The following is a 24,835-nucleotide window of genomic DNA, read 5'->3' on the forward strand; positions in this document are numbered from 1 at the left end:
AATCAAATATTTATTTTTTTTATTTTTTTTATTCAAATAGAAAAAAAAAATGAATGACTGAGATTATACCATTCATCGCCATTTAGGCCAAAAATTCGGATTTATTTGGCAATTGGCTATTGCCCAATCCTACCTTATGGCATGCTTCAAATGCTGAATTTTCCATTTTTAGCTAAGCAGTAGGCTAATGATACATTATTATCACTGTTAAATGGTTATTTAACAATTAGCCTACATTCAGTTCTGCATTAATAATTCTGTTTGTTTGCTGAATTATTATTATCTCCCTTTCTTTCCAAACCGTGACACATGCCAGTCTCCCTTCTCTGCAGAATGTGATACATCCGCTCAACCAATCACAGCACACCATTCCACGCACTGTAAACAGTCACGGCAGCGCTTTAAAATACACCCGGCATCCTAGTTTTCCTAATCTACTTTGTACTTTGTGATCAACAAACAAACAAACAAAAAATTTTTATAATTTTGAACCTGTGGTGGTTTCTGCGGTGGGCAAGAAACGTAAGCCATCAAAATCTAATCATTTACATGAGGAGATTAAGAAGATGAGGCACTCTGGAGGAGGAAAAATGCCGACTGTTGCTTGTTCTCACACGACAGCATCAAACATCTGTCACGCTGACACATTGAACCAGGGGATCTTTTGAAAAACTTTCAATTGTTTTACTCAAAGTCAATGAAAACCGAGCAGGACCAAGCCATTTTACAGATCGGCATCAAAAAAGTTCAGCGCCGATGTCCCAAGGTTGACAACAGCGATATCCCTATCAAACAATAGCTCGTGGTAACCTTGCTAAACAGGGCTATGGGTTTAATAAAATCTTTTAAAAAACCTTTTAGGCCAACAAGTGATATAAAATTTATACTATAATATGTGAATATTTTTTCTCTCTTCTTTAAAGTAATTTGACAAAGTAGGCTACGTGTTTTTATTAATGCCAATAATGTTTTTGTTAATAGCCTACAGCGTATAGCGCTAGTCAACTAAATGAATGTAACATGCCAAAGATGAATGCACTTTTCATTTCATTTTGGAATTTATGTGATCTAATGAGATGTTGTTTCATTTACTGTTGTAATTAATTTAGCATTAACAAGATGACCCGTCACTACCTGAATTCATTTTAGGAGCGATGGCTGATTGAATGTATTTTTAGTCTAGTGCCTGTAAAAGGGATGATTATCAGCCCATGACCTAGACACACATGAAAGACAATACTTATTACACTCAAGAGAACCGCCAAAGAGAAACGCACCGTAAGCATTGAGGTGAGGAGAGCCAAATGTCTTTACTTAGATGATTTTGTTAGACGGTTTGCCAGTCACCACCGAAACAGAAAAATCCAGCTGTTTTAGTTGAGGTTTGCCTTCTTTCTTTTTCGACTGTTTTCCTCTCTTTCTGCTACTGTTTTTATTGTTTCTAAACTAAAGACTGTTCTTTAATATATTAGCAGAGCACAATGTAATGGTTCCATATTTTATTTTTAAACTGTGGTGTTTTCATTTGAACTGTTACAGTGCTAAAACTTTAACTCTGTGTTACTCAGTTTTTTTTTTTTTGTAAATTAACCTGAAAGAAATGTTGAATGAAACACTATGATGTTTTGGCCAAACCATTTGAATTATTACAGTGGGGGGATTTATTTATTTATTTATTATTTGAAAGAGATTGTGAATAAAACGACTGTATATTGTAATGGCCAAACTAATTAAAAGAAAATAGTTGACATCATTTCTGCTTCTGGGTTTTTAAAATTGCTCATTATTAAAATTGCTTTTATTTTACAAACTTGTTAGTTTTATGAAAACACTAAAAATAATAAACACTGGCTCTCAAATTTAACTTAATGGATATATACAAGGATGACAAAAAACTAAATTAATCAAAAATGTGCTTTATTACCACATTTGTTTACAAGTAAGTTACAAGTTTACGTAATCAAGTAAAAAAAAAAAAAAAATCAATAGGATTTACGTAATATACTGTAGAATTTAGCTTCTTTTTTTTTTGGTCACTGGCGGCCACCCTGTTTGGAGGCAGTGCCCCAGCATGGCCCCCCCACTGAAAATGCTCTAGACACGCCCCTGCAGTACAACCATCCCTTGTCTTTGCTCATAAATACTTTCCGTATACACAGTTACACAACATTAAACTTCAGGCTAAATGATGAAACTTGGGTGAAAAAATAAATAACCTACAGTATGTGGCACACATAATGTATGTGGGAAACAGCTGATAACACATTAAAGCAGAGATAATCTCTATAGATTTTTTTATTAGGTTAAAGGGCACACTGTGGGTTAAAGCAGTCCAAAAGGACCATGTGTGTTTCATTGGCTGGAATAGAAATGGGATTTTCTAGCATCTAAACTCATGTTTCCATTTAAGAAAGTCCTAATAGAAAATAACTAAAAATATATAAATACCAGACATGAATCTTAAGATGTGGAAAAGCATATTGAGGAGGCTGAAATTACAGCTTGGTCAACTGAAAGGTCAGGCTAAGGGGAATGACTCTGAGTACTTGCATGAGGTAAGCTTGCCAGCAAGATCAGGGGAGGGTATCTGTTGGTGTAGAGTGTTATGAGACAACATATTTTTGTTATGAAAAGCAGTTTAGATCAGGTCATTAAATGAAATCATTATTCATATATGTGAAGGTCACGGATTGACCGCACATTTAAAATGGACTTGAGTTATTAAATGCGCGCACACACACACACAGAGACTGTTTACTGACATAAGAGTTTATTATGATTATCGATCTTTGGTTCCCTTTCAGTCGAGAACGTCAGACGTAGTCGACGTCGACTGAATAGGCTCCCTTGCGTGGTCCCATTTAGTCGACGTCGACTACGTCCTCCGTTCCCTCCTTCAGGGAACGGTGGGTTGCATATGCAACCAGGACGTTCCGCTAAGGATTGGAATCTACCACTTATTAATTAAGCATGGGTGTTTCAGAGACAACGCGGCCGAGTTGCTTCTGTTACTTCCTGTTCAATGAATTGTAAATGATATAAACTGATAGAAAATTATCTATTTTGAACAGTATGACAAAATGTTTCTTCTAGACTCTATATTTATGGGAAACGCCATCAGCGTTCTCACAGGTTCGTGTTTAAAGTCTGTGTAGAGAGAACTTAAGAGTTTCCTGTTAAAATGGTGTCGTCTTAGTGTCCCCTAAGTTAATAACTAATGATCGTTGCGACGGAAGTGAATCAATCAAAAATAACTCTAGCTGGAAAATAAATTTATTCAAGAACTGCTATAAAACCAAAACAATCTCTGTTACTTTAAGTTATTCTATTATCACTGTAAAGCCGCTTTGTTAAAAGCACTATATAAATGAAGATGACTTGACTTGACTATAAATGTGCTCGTCTGTGTTTAATGGGGTTAGTCTGTATTGGTTGCTGCAGTGGAGTGTGTGGCCGGAGTGTTATTTTTGAGGAAGTTATTTTTTGGAAACTTTGCGTTTGGCATTATTGCTTTTGAATCTAATGTGGATGTTTTTGGATAAGATTTTTCCCTTTTTTGTTTATTTTTTCCATTAATGTTATATATGTGGGTTAGGATTTTTTCATGATTTTGCATGTTTGAATAAATATTCATTAATACTTCAATCTTTTTGTATTCACTCTGCCTCTGTTTAATTGGGCCACCCATTTTTTTGGTGCCCAGTACTGGGTTCCTATTACAACTGGTGTCAGAAGTGGGATGGCCAGAAGAGTGCAGTAGTGATTAGTAAAAAAAAAAAGATAATTGAAAAAAAAATAATTTACTCTCCACTGCAGGCAACAGTGTTGGCCCGGAATGGCTCCTAAAAAGGTGCTGGCGGTGCAAGCAGAGGCTGAGGAACCTGTAAGAACTGAGATGAAGGGAGATGATGGTGAATCAGATGCTGAGTTGGGGAGCGTCTCTGAGGATGACTCACTGGCGGAGCTGAGAGACATGTTCCGATCACATCTCGCACTGCAGCAGGCTTGAGACCGCCGCATGGAGCAAGAGGCTGACCGACAGGAGGCTCGATGGAGAGGAATGCAGCATCAGTTCTCTCTTCTACAGCATGAAGTGCACGTGAGAACGACACCAGATCCAAGGCCCGACATTGATATCCAGTATGGCCTTCCATCAAAACCAACAGTCTAGCGAGTACCCTCAGTTCTACAGGATGGTCCAAACAGCAGACAGATGGCATCACCAGCAGCATCTCCTCTGGAAAGTCAAGGCCAGAGTCAACTGAGAATTGAGAGGGAGCCACATCTGCAACGATTGAGTGAGACAGACGATGTAGAACATTATTTAGCTACATTTGAAAGAATCGCTATGGTGTGTCGGTGGCCAACAACCGACTGGGCAGTTAGGTTAGTGCCCCTCCTGACGGGCAAAGCTAGGGCTGCATATGTGCACATGGACATGGTAGACTCCCTTGATTATAAAAAGGTCAAGGCAGCAATTCTTGCTAAGTATGATATCAACTCAGAGACGTATCATTTTCAGTTCCGGTCTACCGAAGTGAAGGAGGATGAAACCCCGAAGGAGTTGTATGCCAGACTTATGCCAACATTATTCCAAGTGGGTGCAGCCACAGCATCATACTAAGGAGGAGATTGGACAGATAATTGTTTTGGAGCAGTTTTTGCGCATGCTGGCACCTGACCTTCAAGTCTGGATTAGGGAATGAGATCCTGGCTCTGCTGCTGAAGCTGCAAGCTTAGCAGACACCTTTGTGGCAGCTCGACGCAAGACTCAGCCATGGACATTCAAGTGAAGGAAGGGGAGTAAAGACTCAAACAAGCTCCAGCACTCCTTCCCAACTACAGTTCGAGCCATCAATGAAGGCAAGTCTGCGAGTGATAAGGTTAGTTCGGTCAAACAAAGCCCTGGTTTTAAAGTTGGTGTGCGTGGGAGTCTTATATGATATCATTGTGGACAGGAAGGTCACAAACACTCAAGGTGCCCTGGTAACACTTCTACCCAGGCCAGTGTGTGTACCGTTCCAAGACCTAGCTGTTTGGCAGCTCAATTGGTATTGCTGTATGTGGATGTAGTTCTTAATGGACAAAAGGTTAGGGCACTGGTAGACACAGGAAATATGCAATCACTGGTGCTTTCTGACTTGGTACCTGTAGTTTTGAGGAGTCATACGTCTGTAGCACAGATTTGTTGTGTTCATGGAGAGGAAAGGCAGTACCCCACTGCAAATATTGAGGTTAATGTACAGGGGCAGGCCTATTTATTGGAAGTAGGTGTAGTAGATGGTTTGCCATATCCAATGATTTTGGGCCGAGACTTACCGTTGTTAGTAGATCTACTCACTGATGGCAATGAAAGCATTGGTAAGGAATGTAATGTAGCTCTGACCCGGGCTAGGGCTCAGAAACAAAAGGAAGATGTTGAGGACCTGAGTATGTTACCTTAATTTGGGGCAGATTTGAAAGCTCAGCCAGGTAAACCTAGGAAATCTAAAAAGCAAAAGAGACTAGAAAACTCAGTTTTGCAGCGGCACCTGGTGAGGAAGCTCTTGTAGAAGAGGTGTAGGCCCAGAAGAAATCCCTCGGGAGATTGGGTTGGTGCAGCAAGATGATTCAGTGATTGGTCCCCTATATAGGCAGGCTCAGGAAGAAATACAAGACAAAGACTCGACATCAGGTAGTTCAGGGAATCTAATGTTTATTAAAGATGGTGTGCTGTATAAGGGGAAGGGAATAGATGCCCGAATAGTGGTCCCCCGGAAGGCAAGGGATATTGTGCTTGAGTTGGGCCATTTCATTCCCTGGGCCAGCCATTTAGGAAGGCAAAAGACGTCAGCTCGGATTAGCACTTTCAGAATTTTGTAGAATTTGTCCTCAGTGCCAGAAGACTGCCAGTAGAAGTCCTCCTAGAGCCCCGTTAGTGTCACTCCCAGTAATTGGTGTGCCATTTGAACAGTTAGGGATGGATGTAGTAGGGCCATTAGAACGAAGTAAAGCTGGAAATCGCTTTATGCTGGTAATCACATATTACGCAACCAGATATCCTGAGGTTTTTCCTCTCAAGACAGTCAAGGCCAGGACAGTGGAACCGTCCAAATTCAGTGGATTGAGGAGGCTAAGAATGCCTTCCTGGTCATCAGAAATGCCCTATGTAATGATCCAGTGCTGTCTTGTCCCAATTTTGAAGAACTTGTTGTTTTGTAGATTGACGCTTCTAATACGGGTGTAGGGGCAGTGCTGTTGCAAGGGGAGGTTGGGAATAGGTATCCAGTGGCCTACATAAGTCGGAAGCTGTACCCTAGCGAGGTGAAATACTCAACAGTTGAGAAGGAGTGCTTGTCCGTTAAATGGGCCCTGGACACGTTCAGGTACTACCTTCTTGGGCCGAGAGTTCCTCCTGGAAACTAATCACCGGCCGCTGCAATGGATGGATCGTATGAGAGACTCAAATGCACAAATCACTCGATGGTATTTATCCATGCAATCTTATCGTTTCATTGTCCAGCACATACCAAGAAAGAGTAATGCTACAGCGGACTTTCTTTCTCGCCTGCCGGCTTGAAAATGGGTCATGGATTGACTGCACATTTAATATGGACTTTAGTTACTAAATGCCCGCACACACACACACACAAAACACACACACAGAGACTGTTTACTGACATAAGAGTTTATTATAATTATCGATCGAAATGAGTGAATGAAATACCTGTTGACTTTATGCAGTATTGTTTGTCCCATAATTTTAGAGGTCCGACGGGGAAACTGTGGCGGGTATCTTTGGTTCCGCTAAGGATTGGAATCTACCACTTATTAATTAAATTAATTCTGTTTCAGGGACAATGCGGCCGAGTTGCTTCTGTTACTTCCTGTTTAATGTATTGTAAATGATATAAACTGTTGCATTAGAGAGTAGATTATCTATTTTGAACAGTACAACAAAATGTTTCTTTTAGACTCTATATTTATGGGAAAATGTGTAAAGTGTTGTATGTGAGTTTGTCCCTCCCAATGGGGTAATGGTGCTGGCCGCCAGTATAAATGTGCTCGTCTGTGTTTAATGGAGTATTGGTTGCTGCAGTGGAGAGTTTGGCCTGAATGCTGCAGGTATTTTGTACTTTGTTGATTTGTTTTTTTGTGTGTATTATTTTTGAGGAAGTTATTTTTTGGAAACTTGGCATTATTGCTTTTGAATCTAATTTGGATGTTTTTGGATAAGATTTTTTCCTTTTTTGTTTATTTTTTCCATTAATGTTATATATTTGGATTAGGATTTTTTAAATAAAATTTTGCACGTTTGAATTAATATTCATTAATACTTCAATCTTTTTGTATTCACTCTGCCACTGTTTAATTGGGCCACCCATTTTTTTTGGTGCCCATTACTGGGTTCCTATTACAATATATGCTTAAATGATTGGAAAATCTGGTAACACTTTATTTTACAGTGTCATTGTTACACATGTTTTAATAACTATAAATTATGCATAATTATATGCAACTAACCCTACACCAAACCCTATTCCTAACCCTAAGTACATATAGTTAATTAGTATTACTCTATACTTAAAAGTATAATTATACTGTAACAAGGTCGGTTGTTGGTATGGTAATAGAGATTGGCATGGTAATGGATATGGCAATGTTACGCTGCTGCTGCTGCTGCTGCTGCTGCTGCAGAGCCAGTACCGAGACTTGCTACTGCGAACACCTTCATGGATGTTTATGTGAGCATGTAAGACATGCTTTTGCTGCTGCACATGTAACATACATGAATTAACCCCGTAGCAGATTTATACAAGTAAAGCTGCGGAGGGGGGAGGGTTCTGAAAGTTCTGTGCAGACTGTAACAGCAAAAAAATGCCAACTATTTGAATGTTTGAGCAGCAAGCTCATTGCCCGCTGATGCAACAGCAACCAATCAGCTGTACTATGTAAATAACGACATGATTGCTACCAATTAGTTAAAGACCTATCAGTCTGCACTATTCAGACTTTCATGCCAGAACTACGCAATTAGTAGTCACAGAGGAAGGCAAAGAGTGTTGCCAGTGAGAGGATGGTTGTGGTTACCTTCTGACCCTTGGTACTTTTAATTGAGTCTAATGGGCTTCTGGGTGTTTAAATTAGAATTTTAACAGCCATGGCTCACTTGAACATTCCATCAATGTAAATCTATGGGATTTTTCAGAGTATTTATCATCATTTTAGGAAAACCGAAAGTTCAATCAGTTAGAAATGATATAGCAACCTGAGTCAGAACAGTCTGAAGGTCTGAGCCGAGTTTGGTGAATGTATCTATAAACCTTCTAGAAGGAAGCTCTAAGGCCACGTACATACTGCAGCTAGGTTCAGTTGTCATTTCACCTTTTAGTGCTTAATCCTGTTCTGTACACATACAGTTCAGTAATTTAAGGTAGTGACAACTGCATTTACAAACATTTTACAAAAACTGAACATCTAGTGACGCACAACGAGAGATATGAGAGACGGCAGACGAGATATTCTGTTTACAGCATGGTAATTAGCCTTTTTTGCTGGCTTTGACCACTCAAGGGTGAACATATTGTGGTTTTGAATAATTTTAGTCTCCATGTGGCTGAGGTTTAGACTGTAGCTGTTGAAGACCAAGTCCAAATGTCCAAATGTCTACAATCTTTGAATATTTGCAGAAATTTTAAGGGATTTTTTATAAGGGAAAGAAATTAAGGGATTTTTTCAGGATGGGAATGTGCCATTTTTATCACTACTGGCTTTCTTCTACAAAGAAAAACATCTTGATTACTTGTGTAACCCTCATTCCCTTAAGGAGGGAACGGAGATGTAGTCGATCATGTCGACTGAATGGGATCACGACAGGGAGCCAGTCATCTTTGAGTAGTATACAAACGAGCCAATGGACATCGGCCTGCGTGAATTGCATCACACGCTCCACCCCGCAGCGCGAGTATAAATACAGAAGTGGATGCACGCATAAGTTGTTTTTTGCTGAGGAGCAGAGCGGAACCCGGTCAGCGGTGGTCCAGTAGTAAAGGCAAGGGGATTACGTCTCCATTCCCTCCTTCAGGGAACGAGGGTTACACAAGTAACCGAGACGTAGTCGATCGTGTTGACTGAATGGGATCCCAATCAGTGTTCGAATTGTGTGGTGGTAAAATCCTGATCATGTATTTTAATCATGAGATAATTAAATTAGTATTTTTCATTTAGACCATCATAAAGCAACTGTGTATCCCACAGTGTTTTGTGGGTGGACCTTGGTACCTCTAAGGGGGTCTGGGGGCATGCCCCCCCAGAAGAAAATTTTGTACATTTTAAAGATAAATTCATTAATCTGGTGCACTTTGAGTCACCCAAATCTGCTGTTACAAATAAATAATTCACCCGCCAACCGCCCGAACCTATGATATTCTCTGATTTAGATATCTGCATTTGATCATCACATTACAATTATTCAAATGATCAGTGTGGTATGATAATATGATCATGATAATATGGTAAAATATCACACTGAAGTAGGCTGATTTAAAATTAACATTTATTTAAAATAAAAGTTCTTCTTTTGGTAAAATTACATTTCCTTAATAGCCTCAACAGAGGCTTTACTCCCTTCAAACTTAAATTGTCAATGTTTAATTACGTCACTGTTGGAAAACACTTATCAGATTTTTTTTTTTTTACCTTTATAAAGGGCATTTTTCCCCTCTAATTGTATTAAATGTATGCTCCATCTTTCATTTCAAATTCTTAAATTTGATTAATACATTCAATTAGAGAAAGACACTATAGGGCTGTATCTTAACTGTATAATATGTTATAAATAAATGCTCGAGCCTCAACAGCGCAACTTTGTTACCGTCAGTAGGCCTACATTAGGTAGGCCTATATTATTATCAACTATAGGCTATCAATCACCCCTTACATTAAATGAAATAAAATCAGATTCATCCACGCGTTTTCGGTGATTCCCTAGTTATTTCTTATTTTATTTTTTTGATATTGAAAATTGTTTTGATCAGGGCATTTGTCCAGTTGGGCAAGTACAATTCTCTTTCACTTGTCCCTTAAAAACACACACACACACACGTGTCCCGGACAAGCGTTAATGTCGAGCCCTGATATGTTTTCCTTGATTGGTTTTCCCTGAAGAGAATTACGTTTAAATTAACGTAATTACTAAATTAAAAGAGTGACGCTTGTCCATTGCGTTTTACCGTGATGAGAGTTCCTAATCCTACCCAGGGGGTTTACAGTGCGTATCATTTGCACGCAAAAAAAAAGTGTTGGCCAGTCACACGTGACGTCGCGGTCTGTAAATTCCTTCAGAAAACAGCGTATGGTGCACTTGAGCGTCTTTTCAGACGCAAATTATCTAATTTGAAGTAGCTTCTAATGGGAGCCGCAGCGCAATACTTTGATAAAAAATATATACATATTACCTAATAAATTATTTTTCTAGTATTTTAGTTTTAATGAAAAACCAGGGGACCCCCCAAGGTATTTTTGGGGCCTTATGGGGGGTCCCTTGATGCTTATGGGAGATATATATATGCTTATATAGGCTTTTTTTTTAAAAATAAAGTGTACCTGTACTGTCAGAACAATAAATCATTTATAAAAAAATAAAGAAAAATACAAATCAGAAAACAGGATTTGTTTGAACGCAAGAACTTGTTCTCTTCACTACACTCACAGATGCACACACTCACAAACTCACTCACAGGCGCACACACTCACAAACTCTCACACTCACAGATGCACACACTCACAAACTCACTCACAGACCCACACACTCACAAACTCTCACACTCACAGATGCACACACTCACAAACTCACTCACAGACGCACACACTCACAAACTCTCACACTCACAGATGCACACACTCACAAACTCTCACACTCACAGATGCACACACTCACAAACTCACCCACAGACGCACACTCACAAACTCTCACACTCACAGATGCACACACTCACAAATTCTCACATTCAGACACACACACACACACAAAAACACAGAGACACACGCACTCACTCTCTCTCTCTCACTCCCTTTGTTCAGACACTTTGCATTGCAATGCAAAAATGTGAGCATGTCCACATGCTCCTGGCTCAGGCTCGCTCTTTTCTTGGAGGCTATGTTTCCTGCTGCAGAAAACAGCCGCTCAGATGGTGTTGAGGTGGCAGGGATGCATAGTACTGCATAGTACCACCACGGTAATGGGTTTCTTCCTTGGCAAGGCTCTTTTCTCCAAAGTATGTGAGGACTTCGTTCCTCACTTGGGTGTGGACATCCTCAGCTTCGCCTGCTCTATCCTCTTCTTCACCATCAGAACCAAATCGAGTCAAGTAGAGTGGCTAAAGGTGTTGATTCAGTAGCTGTTTTGGTGGAGGTAACACTGCAACTGCCATGCTGCCGCACATCCATCTTCCTTCTCTCTTTAAGTGCCATTGTTTGCACTTTAGTTTGAACATGTAGGACTTCATCAGGTGAAAGAAACTTCTGTTTCCTAAACCTTGGGTCAAGGACCATCACAAGAATCACTGTGTTTGATGCTCTATCTGAGAAAGCAGTCTCCCTTTTCCATCTCTCCTGCAACTGCTGCACAGCAGTGAGTTGGAAAGCCTGCAGCGGGGCTGACTCATAGGCAGCACTCTGGGTGGACTTCAACAGCCCCTTCACAAGTGGAGGTATTGCAGATATTGTTGCATATTTCTGTCCACTCATGAATACAGTGACACATTCAAAAGGCTTGAGGACAGTTGAAAGCTCTTCCAGCAGGCTCCACTGGTCTGGTTTCAGATCCAGGTACCTTTTGCCTCTCTGTGTGACAGAGCTGTCGGACAGTGTTGCTGTTACAGGCCACCTTTGCTCAAGCAGTCGGCTTATATAGAATGTTCTATTCCACCTTGTGCTTATGTCTTGAACAAGGCTGTGCTCTGGTGTGGCCATTTGTTGTTGTTTCTCTCTGAGCTTACTGCTGACTAGCTCGCTTTTCTTAAAATGTTCTACCAGACATCAGCCCAACAGCTTTTTCAATGCTTGGATGCTTCAACGCAGCATTGATCACAAGTTGCAAAGTATGGCCAGTGCAACAGACAGAGGACCACCCATGCTTCTCTTCCAGGATATTTGCCTCAGCCACAATGTTAGCACCATTGTCATGGACTATGGCAATGATTTTGCTAGGAGGAATTTCAAATCTGGCCGCTACCTGCTCCAACCACTCTGCAATGTTAGATGCAATATGTCTGTCCTGCAGTGGCAGGGTGGTGAGGCAGATTGACTGCATTTCCCAGTCATCTGTGATGTAGTGGCATGTAACGCCAAGGTAGGCTTCAGTTGCTACACTTGTCCATACATCAGTGGTGAGAGCAAGTTTGCTGTTGTTGGCGTTTATTGCAGTCTTCACTTCCTTGAATGTCTCTTCATATTTTCTCTCCATGAGTAAAGTGGGTCCTGGAGGACAGAGTGTAACCAGGGTTCAAGGTGTGGATCATTTTAGTGAAGCCGTTATCTTCAACCATCGACAGAGGCCTCATGTCAGTGACAGGCATGTTGAGGATACTATCTGTCAAGATAACGGCTTGCTGTGGTGTACATGATGCATTTCCCATCAAGAAGCCTCTCATGGTTTGCTGTTTTTTTCTGGTATCAAAAAGATATTATGAGTATGTGTAATAGCACAATTTACATTAACTAAATATATACATTCTCAGCCTCCCTGGGAAAGTCTATGCCAGGGTACTGGAGAGGAGAATACGGCCGATAGTAGAACCTCGGATTCAGGAAGGTTTTCGTCCAGGCCGTGGAACACTGGACCAGCTCTATACCCTCTACAGGGTGCTGGAGGGTTCATGTGAGTTTGCCCAACCAATCCACATGTGCTTTGTGGATTTGCAGAAGGCATTCGACTGTGTCCCTCGCGGCAGCCTGTGGAGGGTGCTCCGGGAGTATGGGGTCTGGGGTCCTTTGCTAAGAGCTGTCCGGTCCCTGTACGACCGAAGCAGGAGCTTGGTTCGCATTGCCGGCAGTAAGTCAGACTTCTTCCCGGTGCATGTTGGACTCCGGCAGGGCTGCCCTTTGTCGCCGGTTCTGTTCATAATTTTTATGGACAGAATTTCTAGGCGCAGCCAGGGGCCGGAGGGTGTCAGGTTTGGAGACCACACGATTTCGTCTCTGCTCTTTGCGGATGATGTTGTCGTGTTGGCCCCTTCAGGCCAGGAACTTCAGCATGCACTGGGACGGTTTGCAGCCGAGTGTGAAGCGGCTGGGATGAGAATCAGCACCTCCAAATCCGAGGCCATGGTTCTCATTCGGAACAGGGTGGCTTGCCCACTTCAGGTTGATGGAGAGTTCCTGCCTCAAGTGAAGGAGTTTAAGTATCTTGGGGTTTTGTTCACGAGTGAGGGAAGGATGGAACGGGAGATTGACAGACGGATCGGTGCAGCTTCTGCAGTAATGCGGTCGATGTACCGGTCTGTCGTGGTGAAGAAAGAGCTGAGCCGCAAGGCGAAGCTCTCGATTTACCGGTCAATCTACGTTCCTACTCTCACCTATGGTCATGAGCTGTGGGTCATAACCGAAAGGACAAGATCCCGGATACAGGCGGCCGAAATGAGCTTTCTCCGCAGGGTGGCTGGGCGATCCCTTAGAGATAGGGTGAGAAGCTCGGTCACTCAGGAGGAGCTCAGAGTAGAGCCGCTGCTCCTCCACATCGAGAGGGGTCAGCTGAGGTGGCTCGGGCATCTGTTCCGGATGCCTCCTGGACGCCTTCCCGGGAAGGTGTTCCGGGCGCGTCCCACTGGGAGGAGACCCCGGGGAAGACCTAGGACACGCTGGAGGGACTATGTCTCCCGGCTGGCCTGGGAACGCCTCGGTGTCCCCCCGGAAGAGCTAGAGGAAGTGTCTAGGGAGAGGGAAGTCTGGGCATCTCTGCTTAGACTGCTGCCCCCGCGACCCGGCCCCGGATAAGCGGAAAAAGATGATGATGATGATGATGATGATGATAAATACATACTCGCATACATACTTGTTGTTTTAGTTACTAGTTGTGTAAAGGTAAGTAACCCAAAGACAGACAAGACACACACACACACACACACATTTCACTTGAAGCTTATTCATTAAATTATTACCATCATTGTAGTAAGTGAAAGTTAAGTTAATTTACAGTACTGTGTACACCACATTTAAACACAGCTTAAGATGACCAAGTGCTATGAAAGAACTTTAAAATGAAATTAAAAAGTAGCGTTACAACACACACAAATATATTTGTCAACAATAACCGATATGGGACAAAGCACAGAATATATACATGACAACAGATTGAAAAATGAATGGGCCAAAAAAGGCGAGTGAATAAAAATGTGTCTTGCAAACTATACCACCCCTGCTTCACTACTGTTATTAACGAGCTAATGCTAACTTGTCATGCTTGTCAAGCTGGATAACGAGTAAACACCAGCACCAGAAGAGCTACTGGAGGAACGTTACGTTCCTCACTTCAAAACGGAACAAAGTAGGATTCTGTAGTGACTTACCCTGCTGTTGGACTCCTTTCCTCCTCACCCATGACTCCAACATGTTTACGTTTTAGGTGCTGAATCATCGTCGAGGTGCTCCCGTGCCATGCCATGTCGATTTTGCATATCTTGCAATTAACACACTTTTTCGGTTTATTTAGTGTGAAATGCTCCCACACCTTGGATGACTTAGGTCGTACTGATTTCTCTGCCTCTGCCATGTTTTTCAGAACAACGTTATGGGTCTCACCGATGGTCTTTCCTCTACCTCCGTTCTTCTCTGCTCTTTTTTTATTTTTATTTTTGCTCTGCTCTGCTCCGCTCTGTCTATGAGGCGCCGGACTGGACAAATTTGAACTCTGCGAGTGAGCGACAGTGCGCGAGAGAGACCGTGTGTGTCAACAACATATGGCAGGTCACTGAGGTGGCTCCAACCAGAACAGGGGGAGGCGCAACCGGTCAGTGACGGCAGAGCGGGCTCTGCCAAGAAAGACACGGGCTCGCCGCAGGGAGTAAACCGTGGAAGAAACACATATGGGATCACTGTAGGGATCACAACATATGGGCCCCACCTAACACAAGTTACACAAGCACACAAGTGATAGGCCTAGTATCAGACACTCTGCCACGTCCAACACCGAAGGGGGTGAGGAGGAACTCAACAGGGTTCGGAAAGGGAACTCACTGGAGCAAAAAGACCGTAGGAAGGGAAGGGAATGGCGTAGCAAGGAAGGGAAGGGAATGGCGTAGCAAGCCGACCGGGCTAAGGTAAATTTGGCTTCAAGTGAAAGGAGCCTTCTAAGCAACCGGCCTAAACACATCATGTTCGGTGTCGCCCAGCCCACAACTCTTAATCTGTCAGCGAGGCACTCATGTCAACGCCCAGGAAGGAGCTTCACTCTTTTAATGGAGGAGCTCCTTACCCAGGTGGGCACGGTGCACCTTGGAATTTCACCAAGATGAAGGCCACACTAATCCTAGTGGGCCAACCTCTGCATGGAAACCGCCTTCCTTACTGCTGGTTTTCCGGGACAGACAAGGAGCCAGAGAGATCCTGCGACTTTGCATTCTGTGCTAATAACTGCAGCGCAGGAGGAACAGAGAAAAGTCAGGGCTGGGTCTGCCTCCTCCATGGGCAGCGCTTGCAGGCTCACCACCTGATCCCGTTTAAAGGAGAGGTAGGAACCTTGGGCACATATCCAGGCCAGGGTCTAATTAGTGAGAGTTAGCCAGCCCGAGACCAGGCACGATTCGTTGACCGAAAATTTGTGCAGGTCCCCCACTTTCTAGATAGAGCAATCAAATTGGAGAACTGTTTCTTACAACAGATTTTTAACTCAACTACCTGAAGTACTCAGGGGAGGTCTCAGAGAGCAGTAGCACTGGAGATAAGTTCCAAGAAGGTAAGAGGGGATGAAAGGAAGATTCCTCTCCTTGCACCGTTCAGGAACCTGACGACCAAGTCATACTCCCTATATCTCAACTGCATCCTGATGTGCTTTAAGGGCAACATCAGTTGAGCGTGGAGCAGAGCAGCCACACTCCGACCCCTCTTCTGCAGGAAGGAAGCACAGAAATGATCAAACACTCTCGGGGGTCCTTAATAGAAGAACACCAACAATGAACAGGTTCTACTTCAGACCATAAGCAAGCCTCATTTAAGAGGGAGCTCTCACAGAACTAATAGTATCTTGGCTCTATCAGAGGTAGATAGCTGAACCACCACAACGGAACCTGGATTTCTCCGGTTCGGTGCGGGTGCCAACGGTGCCCCATCCCTGAGGAGTCTCAGAGGAATGGGTCAGGAAGGCTGTCTAGGGGACAAGGTCCTAGTTGGGCCATGACGGGGCAACTAAAGAATCTGTTCCTCTTACCTGTACTTAACACAGTGATGTGCAAAAGGGCTCAGTAGGGTTTTATTTAACGCACTTTGCGCAGACCCTGGCTTCAGCTGTGAGCCAGTGTCTCCGTGTTTAAGGGAGTAACAACTGGCAAGGGAACAAATCAGAGCGGCAACAGATATAACTGTGCGGCCCCGAAGATATCCTGGCCAGCTGGAACGCCTGGGGATGGAGTCTCCACTCTCCTAGTTAACAGGCTGTCGTGAAGCCACTTGGGCTGCACGATTGAGCAGGCTGGAATTTTAAGTGGAAGAAGAAACCTAAGTAGCTTCTGACCCCAAAGGAGGAGATGGTGGGCGAGTTGTGACATGCGAGGGAAGCGTTGTGAGCAATGGTCGCTGTACTGGACAGTGCATCTTGCTGAGCAGTGGCATCAAGCAAGTAAACTGCTAACAACTCGAGGCAATTGAATGCCAATGCAGTGTGAGGTATGCCCAAGCCCTCCTGATTGCATGCCCGTTATACGTGGCCCCTGTTAGCTAGTGTTAATAGACATTTGTTCTAGGGACAATTAGCCAGGAGAAGCAAAAAGTCTGCACACTGCTGAGAGTTTGGCAGCACACCAGCTGTTGTTAATACACACGGAGCTTGCTGCTCTGCCATGGCCATCTAGGAACTTGGTTACAAAGTCAGTGCTGAATCGGTCATCATATGGAGGAAGCTGTTTATATATGGCTGCGTCTCACATATGCCCCAGGAGCCTCTGAAATATATTCAGTGGGACCCTTTCTCACCTCTAGCACTGACCGGACACATTTCATGGAAAAAAGCTTTTCAGTCCGTAGACGAGTTACTTTTTCCCAGTTGACCTGAAGACCCAATTGGCTATGTAGCACTCGAAGGGAGGGGACCTGTACTGAGATTTCGACCCCTCAACGCAAGACACAGGATGGCCCATGTTTACGGAGGAGTGGATATCTGAAATACGTGTCCTTCAGGTCCTACTCTGCAGACCATTCACAGGAATGGTATTAGTAATGCGTACTGTGTAGTAACCTGAACGGTGGCTTAGAAAAAGGGCCCGAAACAAGCACACAGATCCCTGATGGTCGAACTCACTATACATTGAGTACAATGAAAAATAGGCCTCACTTAGAAGCGTATTTTCATATTGGCTGGAGGAACGGCTCTATCGCAACCCTCACCAGTAGGAAGTGATGACCGCACATACGGCAGCACTATCTGCACACAGATGTGTAACAAACAGTGCTGCACATAGACGGGTGCCGGACGAACTGAATCGCCTCAGCCAAGTCTGATGACACAAGAACCAGCTGAGTCGGTCGGGAGCACTCTCAGTGCTACAACATACCAACACAGGGAGCTAATGTATCAGAGATGTACTCGGAGTGATGCAGCGGGTTAGAGACAGGGACCCAGCTCGGAAGGCCCGAAGGCGGCTCGAAGCGGGTTCTGAGTTGTAAAACACCTGTTTCTAGGTAGCGGCAGAGAATGCGTGAGAAGGTGTAAACGGGTCCTCGAACGCCCTCAAAACCAGCTCATGAAGCCGAATCTGTAGTTACAACTCAGAACCCGCTTCGGGCTGCCTTCGGGCCTTCCGAGCTGGGTCCCTGTCTCTAACCTCACCTTCCAGCGAAGCGTGAGAAGGTGAAACCAGGTCCTCAAACTGCCGTCACTGTAGGCTGGTGAATCAGAGGTAGCTGAAGGCTGTCAGGTTCGCACACCACTAGCTAACTTCTCTGGGCTCAGGAACAGAGAAAATTGCTCTTTCTTTGAAAATGTAGGTACCGTTGTAGATACCATCCACTTTTACAGCAGCCAGTGGCGGAACAGACATACACAACAAAGACTCCCTCCGGTCCTCCACCGAAGGAAGGGAGTGGATTGGTGACCATCTCCAAGAACTCTCACTCCATCCCTGAGTGGCCCGCTTCAGGAGCGCTTGCGCTTACCACCTGGCTTGGCAGCGCCTGGAGTAGGTGGGGCGTCACGTCTGCGCCCAGGTCCACGCTGAGATCTGGGTGGAGGCTGCTGCGATGACTCAGCGGGAGCAGAGGCAGATGCAGACGGATGCCCTCGGCGACGAGCAGGCGGAGGATCTGCCCCAGGCCGCCAGGGCAGGATGAGCCAGATGGCCTCCGTCTGCTTTTGGACAGCAGAGAACTGTTGGGCAAAGCCGAATAACCCAACCTGGGAAATGGGGGAAATCCGCCAGATTGAGCCAGAGATGGTGCTCTTGGACCACTAATGTGGACATCGCCAGACCGACTGCATGCCCCATAAAACCTTCTTGCCCCATAGGGCAAGATCGGTTGCAGTGCGAAGCTCACCCATGAGCTCACGGTCTGAGCTACCCTCGTGCATATCCATGAGTGCTTGGGCCTGGTGGACCTGAAGCAGCACCATAGCATGCAGTGAAGATGCAGCCTGCCCACAAGCTCTGTAAGTCTTGTCCGTAAGGACAGACAAAAACTTACAGGCCTTAGAGGGGAGACGAGGATCCCCCTTTCATGAGGCGGCGGTTGCCGGACACAGTTGCATCGCGACAGAACCAATCATCCAACCGAGACAGTTCACGACACGATGGAGAATTCCAGATGAGCACTACTGCCTCGGCAGCCCTTTTCAGCATAGCTGACATCTCAGGATCTGGCTCGGGTAGCGTTGTCTTCCCAGAGGGAGGCAACGGAGCCGAGTCGTCATGACCAGAGCACAGCTCTCCCTCCGATGCTGCAATGGACATCCTGTCCTCTGGAAGAGCCCCGAATGAAACGACTGGTCGGTCCACTACAGAGGGACCTCAAATCCTCAGATCACCCACATCCTGCGGCGCTCCACGAATGACCCAGAGGATGTTCTAGAGCGGGGCATAGGCATGGGGACTGTGCCCTCACTTTTTTTTTTTTTTTTGCAAGTTATGTTTTTGGTCTTTTTTGTGCTTTTTATTTGATAGGACAGTAGAGATTTTTGACAGGAAAGCATGGGGTGGAGAGAGAGGGGAAGGGGATCGGCAAAGGACCTCGAGCTGGGAATCGAACTCTGGTCGCCGGAGGCGCAGTTGCGCTATATGTCGGCGCGTTAACCATGGGGCTATTGGTGCCGACCTGTGCCCTCACTTTTAACGAAGGCGAGTCTCGATCTCAACACCGAGATGATCATGTCCACACAATGAGAACATGAATCATCCACGAAAGCTGCTTCAGCGTGCTGTAAGCCCAAACACATGATGCATTTATTGTGACTGTCAGAGGGGGACAGAGCCCTACCGCACCCAGACACGCACGGATGGAATGGCATCTTTAAAAAGACGCAAACACACCTGTGATGCTCTTTTAGAAATGTGATCCGTCACCAGTGCCGGAGCACACATGGGAATAACCACTGCAACACTTTTCAGTGAAGCACTCACCACTTCCGCCCTCAACCGGCCGTCAACAAAACAATCTTTAGAAAAAATGCGGAGCGTGTGATGCAATTCATGCAGGCCAATGTCCATTGGCTCGTTTGTATACTACTCGAAGATGACTGGCTCCCTGGCGTGATCCCATTCAGTCGAACGTGACTGACTGAAAGGGAACTGACACTTGTTGTGTGTTTTCACTGTATTAGACATATTTTACAGTATTTTTCTATATTCTTCTATATTCTTGAACTGTCAGATCTGTAACATATTTTATTGTTTAACCCAATTGCTGCCCCATTAGCCTGCTACAAGAACTTCCATGGGTGAAAAGGTGAAATGTTTTCCGATTCAAAAAAGGGAGAGGGGTGGCTGAATGTACCCTCATCCCAAAAAAGGATTTATTTACTTCAGTGTGTGTCATATGTCAAAGTAAGATAGATAGACTAAAAATAAATAATTATAATACACATGAACTTTGAGATGGAAGCTGTGACCTATATATTTTGAAGCATTAAATGTTTGACTTATAACTGATTTCATTAGGTAGGATGTCTGTGAGTCTGTCCATAAATTTCTTGTGTCAAGAAAGCTCATGGGTCCAAAAAAATGGGTCAAGAAAGCTCAAGTTTGCCCATGAATAGATTCTGCTTCGTGTGCATGATCAACTTCTATAAAAGCCAAGAGGGTAGACCAGAAGAGATGCAGAGAAGACCTCAGAAGTTCCATCAAGTGGTAAGACCCAGTGCTGACTGTGAATGAAAGGAATTTAACATCATCACTTATGCGTCTGTACTCAAAGTAATTGTGTTTTTATTTATATTGATACATTTTAATGAATTGATCTTTTTAATCCAAGGGTAGTGAACATTTCATCTGGTCTCAAGGACAAAAGGCAAGTGAGTTTAAGATTCAGTGTGTGGATTAGGGTAGATGAAAACAGTTGTTATAGTCTGTATTATAGACGAAAACTGGAGAAGCATGCTGTTTTTAAAAACTTATGTAATTTATTTACAAAGAAATGTATTTAAAATGTATTAGTAAGATGAATTTAAGGAAGGGGTCCCATTGACCCTTTATTTATGTGCCAAACATAGGCACCTATTTGTATTGAATTCTGTTTTTCTTCTTCCACTTTTGAGTCTATGAGAGCCCATAAAAACCCTTGTGGGAAAGTTATACAAATTTGGCCCAAATATAGAGGACATTCGACACATTTCTGTGCAGACTCAGTTTGTGGAAACAGAAAAGAAGCGGGAAAGGGCCAATTGATGATGCTATAATAGAGCGAAACATGAAATTGGCTCTAACTACAGAACTGTTGGTCTGATTAAATTCAAAAATGGGATGCAGTGTTGCTATTATAATCCATGATGACATTTGCATAAACATAAATCATTAGAAATGTCTTAAGTTTTATCATAAAATATTGAATTAATAATAAAAAAAATCTGTCACAGAAATTTCTTAATATTTGTTAGGAAATCTTATGCATCCATTGAGAGAAAAAAATTAAAGTACACTTATCTACAGAGGAGAAAAACTTATCTTTAGCTCTCTTTGTGAGCATTAGTGAGTACACACATGCAATGTAATGTCCGTTTCATTCATACTCGTAGCAGGAGGATGCACTCGGGCTGAGAGTCCACAAGTAAGACTAATAGTCGGCAGTGAAAATCTCTGTATTGTTCTGAAACTTCATAAATGCCACAATTCATATTGTACTGTATGTGCCGTCCCCTGACACCAGCATTTCAATTTCATCACTAGAAAGACATATTCAATTGACATTTTTGCCATTAATGGCTTCTTGCTTGCTATCTAAATGTCTATCTAGTATTGTTTTATGTGTCTGTATTCATGTGTAAGCCTAAACTTAGTAGTATGCCTCTTTCCTAACACAATTCATGTGTGTTTATATTTTATGTGTCTTGCCTTTGTTGAATATTTATGAAATTTGTAATGGATAAGTTGATATTTTCTCTCTTTAGTAAGCCGCCACCATGAGTACGGACGCAGAGATGGCCGCTTATGGCAAAGCTGCCATTTACCTTCGTAAGCCTGAGAGGGAGAGAATGGAGGCTCAGGCCAAACCATTTGATGGCAAGGCTGCCTGCTATGTGGCTGATGTCAAAGAGTTGTACCTCAAGGGAACAATCAAGAGCAAAGACGGTGGCAAAGTCACAGTTGTTTTGCTTGATACTAAGGAGGTCAATTTGAATTTCCATTTCATGTTAGATGCTCATTAAATTACTTATTACATTGTTTTCTTTTATATCTAATATCTAATTTATCAAATTTATAGGAGAGAGTTGCTAAGGAAGAAGATGTCTACCCAATGAATCCTCCCAAGTATGACAAGATTGAGGACATGGCCATGATGACCCATCTCAATGAAGCCTCTGTGCTGTATAACCTCAAAGAGCGTTATGCTGCGTGGATGATCTACGTAAATTCTGAAACGACATAAAAAGCATTTAAGTTCATTTTTTTCTGTGTTGTTGGAATCTGACCATGTCTCTGCTCATTTCAGACCTACTCTGGACTGTTCTGCGCAACTGTGAACCCCTACAAGTGGCTCCCAGTGTATGATTCAGAAGTGGTGGCTGCCTACAGAGGCAAAAAGCGTATGGAGGCCCCACCCCACATCTTCTCTGTCTCTGACAATGCCTATCAGTTCATGCAGACTGGTAAGACATTATGGAATTGAATTCTATAGAATTCATTAAGATGAATTAGATGTTGCTTTTAATATAATAAATATTTACCGGATATGTTACAAATTTCAATCGACAGATAGAGAAAACCAGTCTGTCCTAATCACGTAAGTATTTTAATTTAATTTCAGACCATGACAAAAATGAAAAGTATAACATAGATGGAACATTTATGGAGATATTTACAAAATAGATTTTAAGATTGAACAAAGATTGAATATACTTTGAAAAGTCCACATGTTTTTCAATCTTCGGTCTTCTAATCTCTTATAAACCAGTGGAGAATCTGGTGCTGGAAAGACTGTGAACACGAAACGTGTCATCCAGTACTTTGCCACAGTTGCAGTGTCAGGTGTCAAGAAAGAGGCCAGTAAAATAAAGGTACGAGATACAAAACTATGTCATGTATATTATTTTAAAAGATGATGATTTACACTCATCTCACAAACTATACGATATGTGAATTTGTGAAATGCCTATAAATTGTGTTTAGTCATGAAATAGAAAAACAATTGAAAATAAATGAAAACCCTTCAAACATCACAGGGCTCTCTTGAGGACCAGATCATTGCTGCCAACCCTCTGCTTGAGTCTTATGGTAATGCCAAGACTGTGAGAAATGACAACTCCTCTCGTTTTGTAAGTTAACTACTGTTTATTTACAGTACAGATGGTCAGTTGTGTTACATTTTACTGTACAGAGTTTTCTATAAAGATATTATAATAATTATTATTTATCTATTATGCTATTATGATTTGAACAGGGTAAATTCATCAGAATTCATTTTGGCACAACTGGAAAACTGGCTAGTGCTGACATTGAGACATGTAGGTGGACATGATTTCATTGATCCATCCTGAACATTTGTCTTTATCTGTCACTCTTCAGATGATTGTGACTCAAGTATATTCTCTCAACAGATCTGCTGGAGAAGTCTAGAGTGTCATTCCAGCTTCCAGATGAGAGAGGCTACCACATCTTCTACCAAATGATGACCAACCATAAGCCTGAGATTGTTGGTAGGTGCACATATTTCATAAAATGTTTCAGATAATATTGCAAGATGCTCTTTCATAAATGCTGTGTATTTTACAGAAATGACGCTCATCACCACCAACCCCTATGACTTCCCCATGTGCAGTCAGGGTCAGATCACAGTGGCCAGCATTGATGATAAAGTTGAGCTGGATGCTACTGATGTGAGTCATTGCTATTTGAATATTGACATTCTATTTAAATATGGCAAATCATATATTTTATTATTCTCTGTAATTTACAGGACGCTATTGACATTCTTGGTTTCACAAGTGAGGATAAAGTGTGCATCTACAAGTTCACTGGAGCTGTGCTTCATCATGGTAACATGAAGTTCAAGCAGAAGCAGCGTGAGGAGCAGGCTGAGCCTGATGGCAATGAGGGTGAGACTTGTGTTATCCTGGGCTTTAAAATAGTAACCGTTGCATCGACTTTACTGATAAACCACATAAACTGTGTATAAAATGTTTTGTGTAAATATAAACTATAAGTTGTGTGCATATCAATAAATCTGAAAATAAAATGAAGAGTACCTGGTGCCTGATTTATTATAATATTAAACAAAAGACTCTATAGAGCAAAGATAATTTATTTTAAAATGTATTCAACAGAGGCTGACAAAATCGCCTACCTTCTGGGTTTGAACTCTTCTGAAATGCTGAAGGCTTTGTGCTTCCCCAGAGTCAAGGTCGGAAATGAGTATGTGACCAAAGGCCAGACCGTGCCACAGGTATAGTAACATTTCCAGCATGCCATGTGTTTAACCTAAAATTCTGGCTAATTACTGCAGAAGCAGAATAAAATGTCCACTCTATTCTACTTACAGGTGTACAACTCTGTTAGCGCCTTGGCCAAATCTATCTATGAGAGGATGTTCTTGTGGATGGTCATTCGTATCAACCAGATGTTGGACACAAAACAACAAAGAAATTTCTACATTGGCGTGCTGGATATTGCTGGCTTTGAGATCTTTGATGTAAGAATGATTATTTTATCTCTTTTTATGTCAAAATGAATGATATTCAGAAGGTAGTACATGTTTCTGTCATTTTTTGTCCTCCAGTACAACAGCATGGAGCAGCTGTGCATCAACTTCACCAATGAGAAACTGCAACAGTTTTTCAACCACACCATGTTTGTGCTGGAGCAAGAGGAGTACAAGAAGGAGGGCATTGTTTGGGACTTCATTGACTTCGGCATGGACTTGGCTTCTTGCATTGAGCTCATTGAGAAGGTTATCAATGGCTTATGAATTTATTAATTTCCATTGATCCTATTCTCAAAATCTCCTA

The 24,835-nt window shown here is 42.8% G+C and overlaps 1 protein-coding gene across 5 annotated transcripts in view; it reads left to right on the forward strand.

Annotated features, from left to right (window-relative positions):
• LOC311081947 (myosin heavy chain, fast skeletal muscle-like) overlaps window positions 1-24,835 on the forward strand; it is a 67,839-nt gene that overhangs the window by 34,693 nt on the left and 8,311 nt on the right. For 2 of the 5 annotated variants that reach the window (XM_084112658.1, XM_084112657.1), the window contains exons 2-15: window positions 3,817-4,883; window positions 21,782-22,000; window positions 22,096-22,239; window positions 22,324-22,480; window positions 22,587-22,614; window positions 22,786-22,888; window positions 23,054-23,146; window positions 23,272-23,335; window positions 23,429-23,527; window positions 23,604-23,707; window positions 23,788-23,926; window positions 24,155-24,273; window positions 24,370-24,519; window positions 24,607-24,777. In XM_084112658.1, coding sequence (XP_083968784.1) covers window positions 21,794-22,000; window positions 22,096-22,239; window positions 22,324-22,480; window positions 22,587-22,614; window positions 22,786-22,888; window positions 23,054-23,146; window positions 23,272-23,335; window positions 23,429-23,527; window positions 23,604-23,707; window positions 23,788-23,926; window positions 24,155-24,273; window positions 24,370-24,519; window positions 24,607-24,777 — 1,578 coding nt within the window. In that variant the 5' untranslated portion in view covers window positions 3,817-4,883; window positions 21,782-21,793. Of the gene's footprint in view, window positions 1-3,816; window positions 4,884-20,336; window positions 20,526-20,649; window positions 20,690-21,414; window positions 21,442-21,781; window positions 22,001-22,095; window positions 22,240-22,323; window positions 22,481-22,586; window positions 22,615-22,785; window positions 22,889-23,053; window positions 23,147-23,271; window positions 23,336-23,428; window positions 23,528-23,603; window positions 23,708-23,787; window positions 23,927-24,154; window positions 24,274-24,369; window positions 24,520-24,606; window positions 24,778-24,835 lie in introns of those variants that run through there. The other 3 variants (XM_084112656.1, XM_084112655.1, XM_084112659.1) reach the window with 3 other exon arrangements.

Source organism: Abramis brama, assembly GCF_963993115.1.
Source record: "Abramis brama genome assembly, chromosome: 4".
Classification (NCBI taxonomy): domain Eukaryota; kingdom Metazoa; phylum Chordata; class Actinopteri; order Cypriniformes; family Leuciscidae; genus Abramis; species Abramis brama.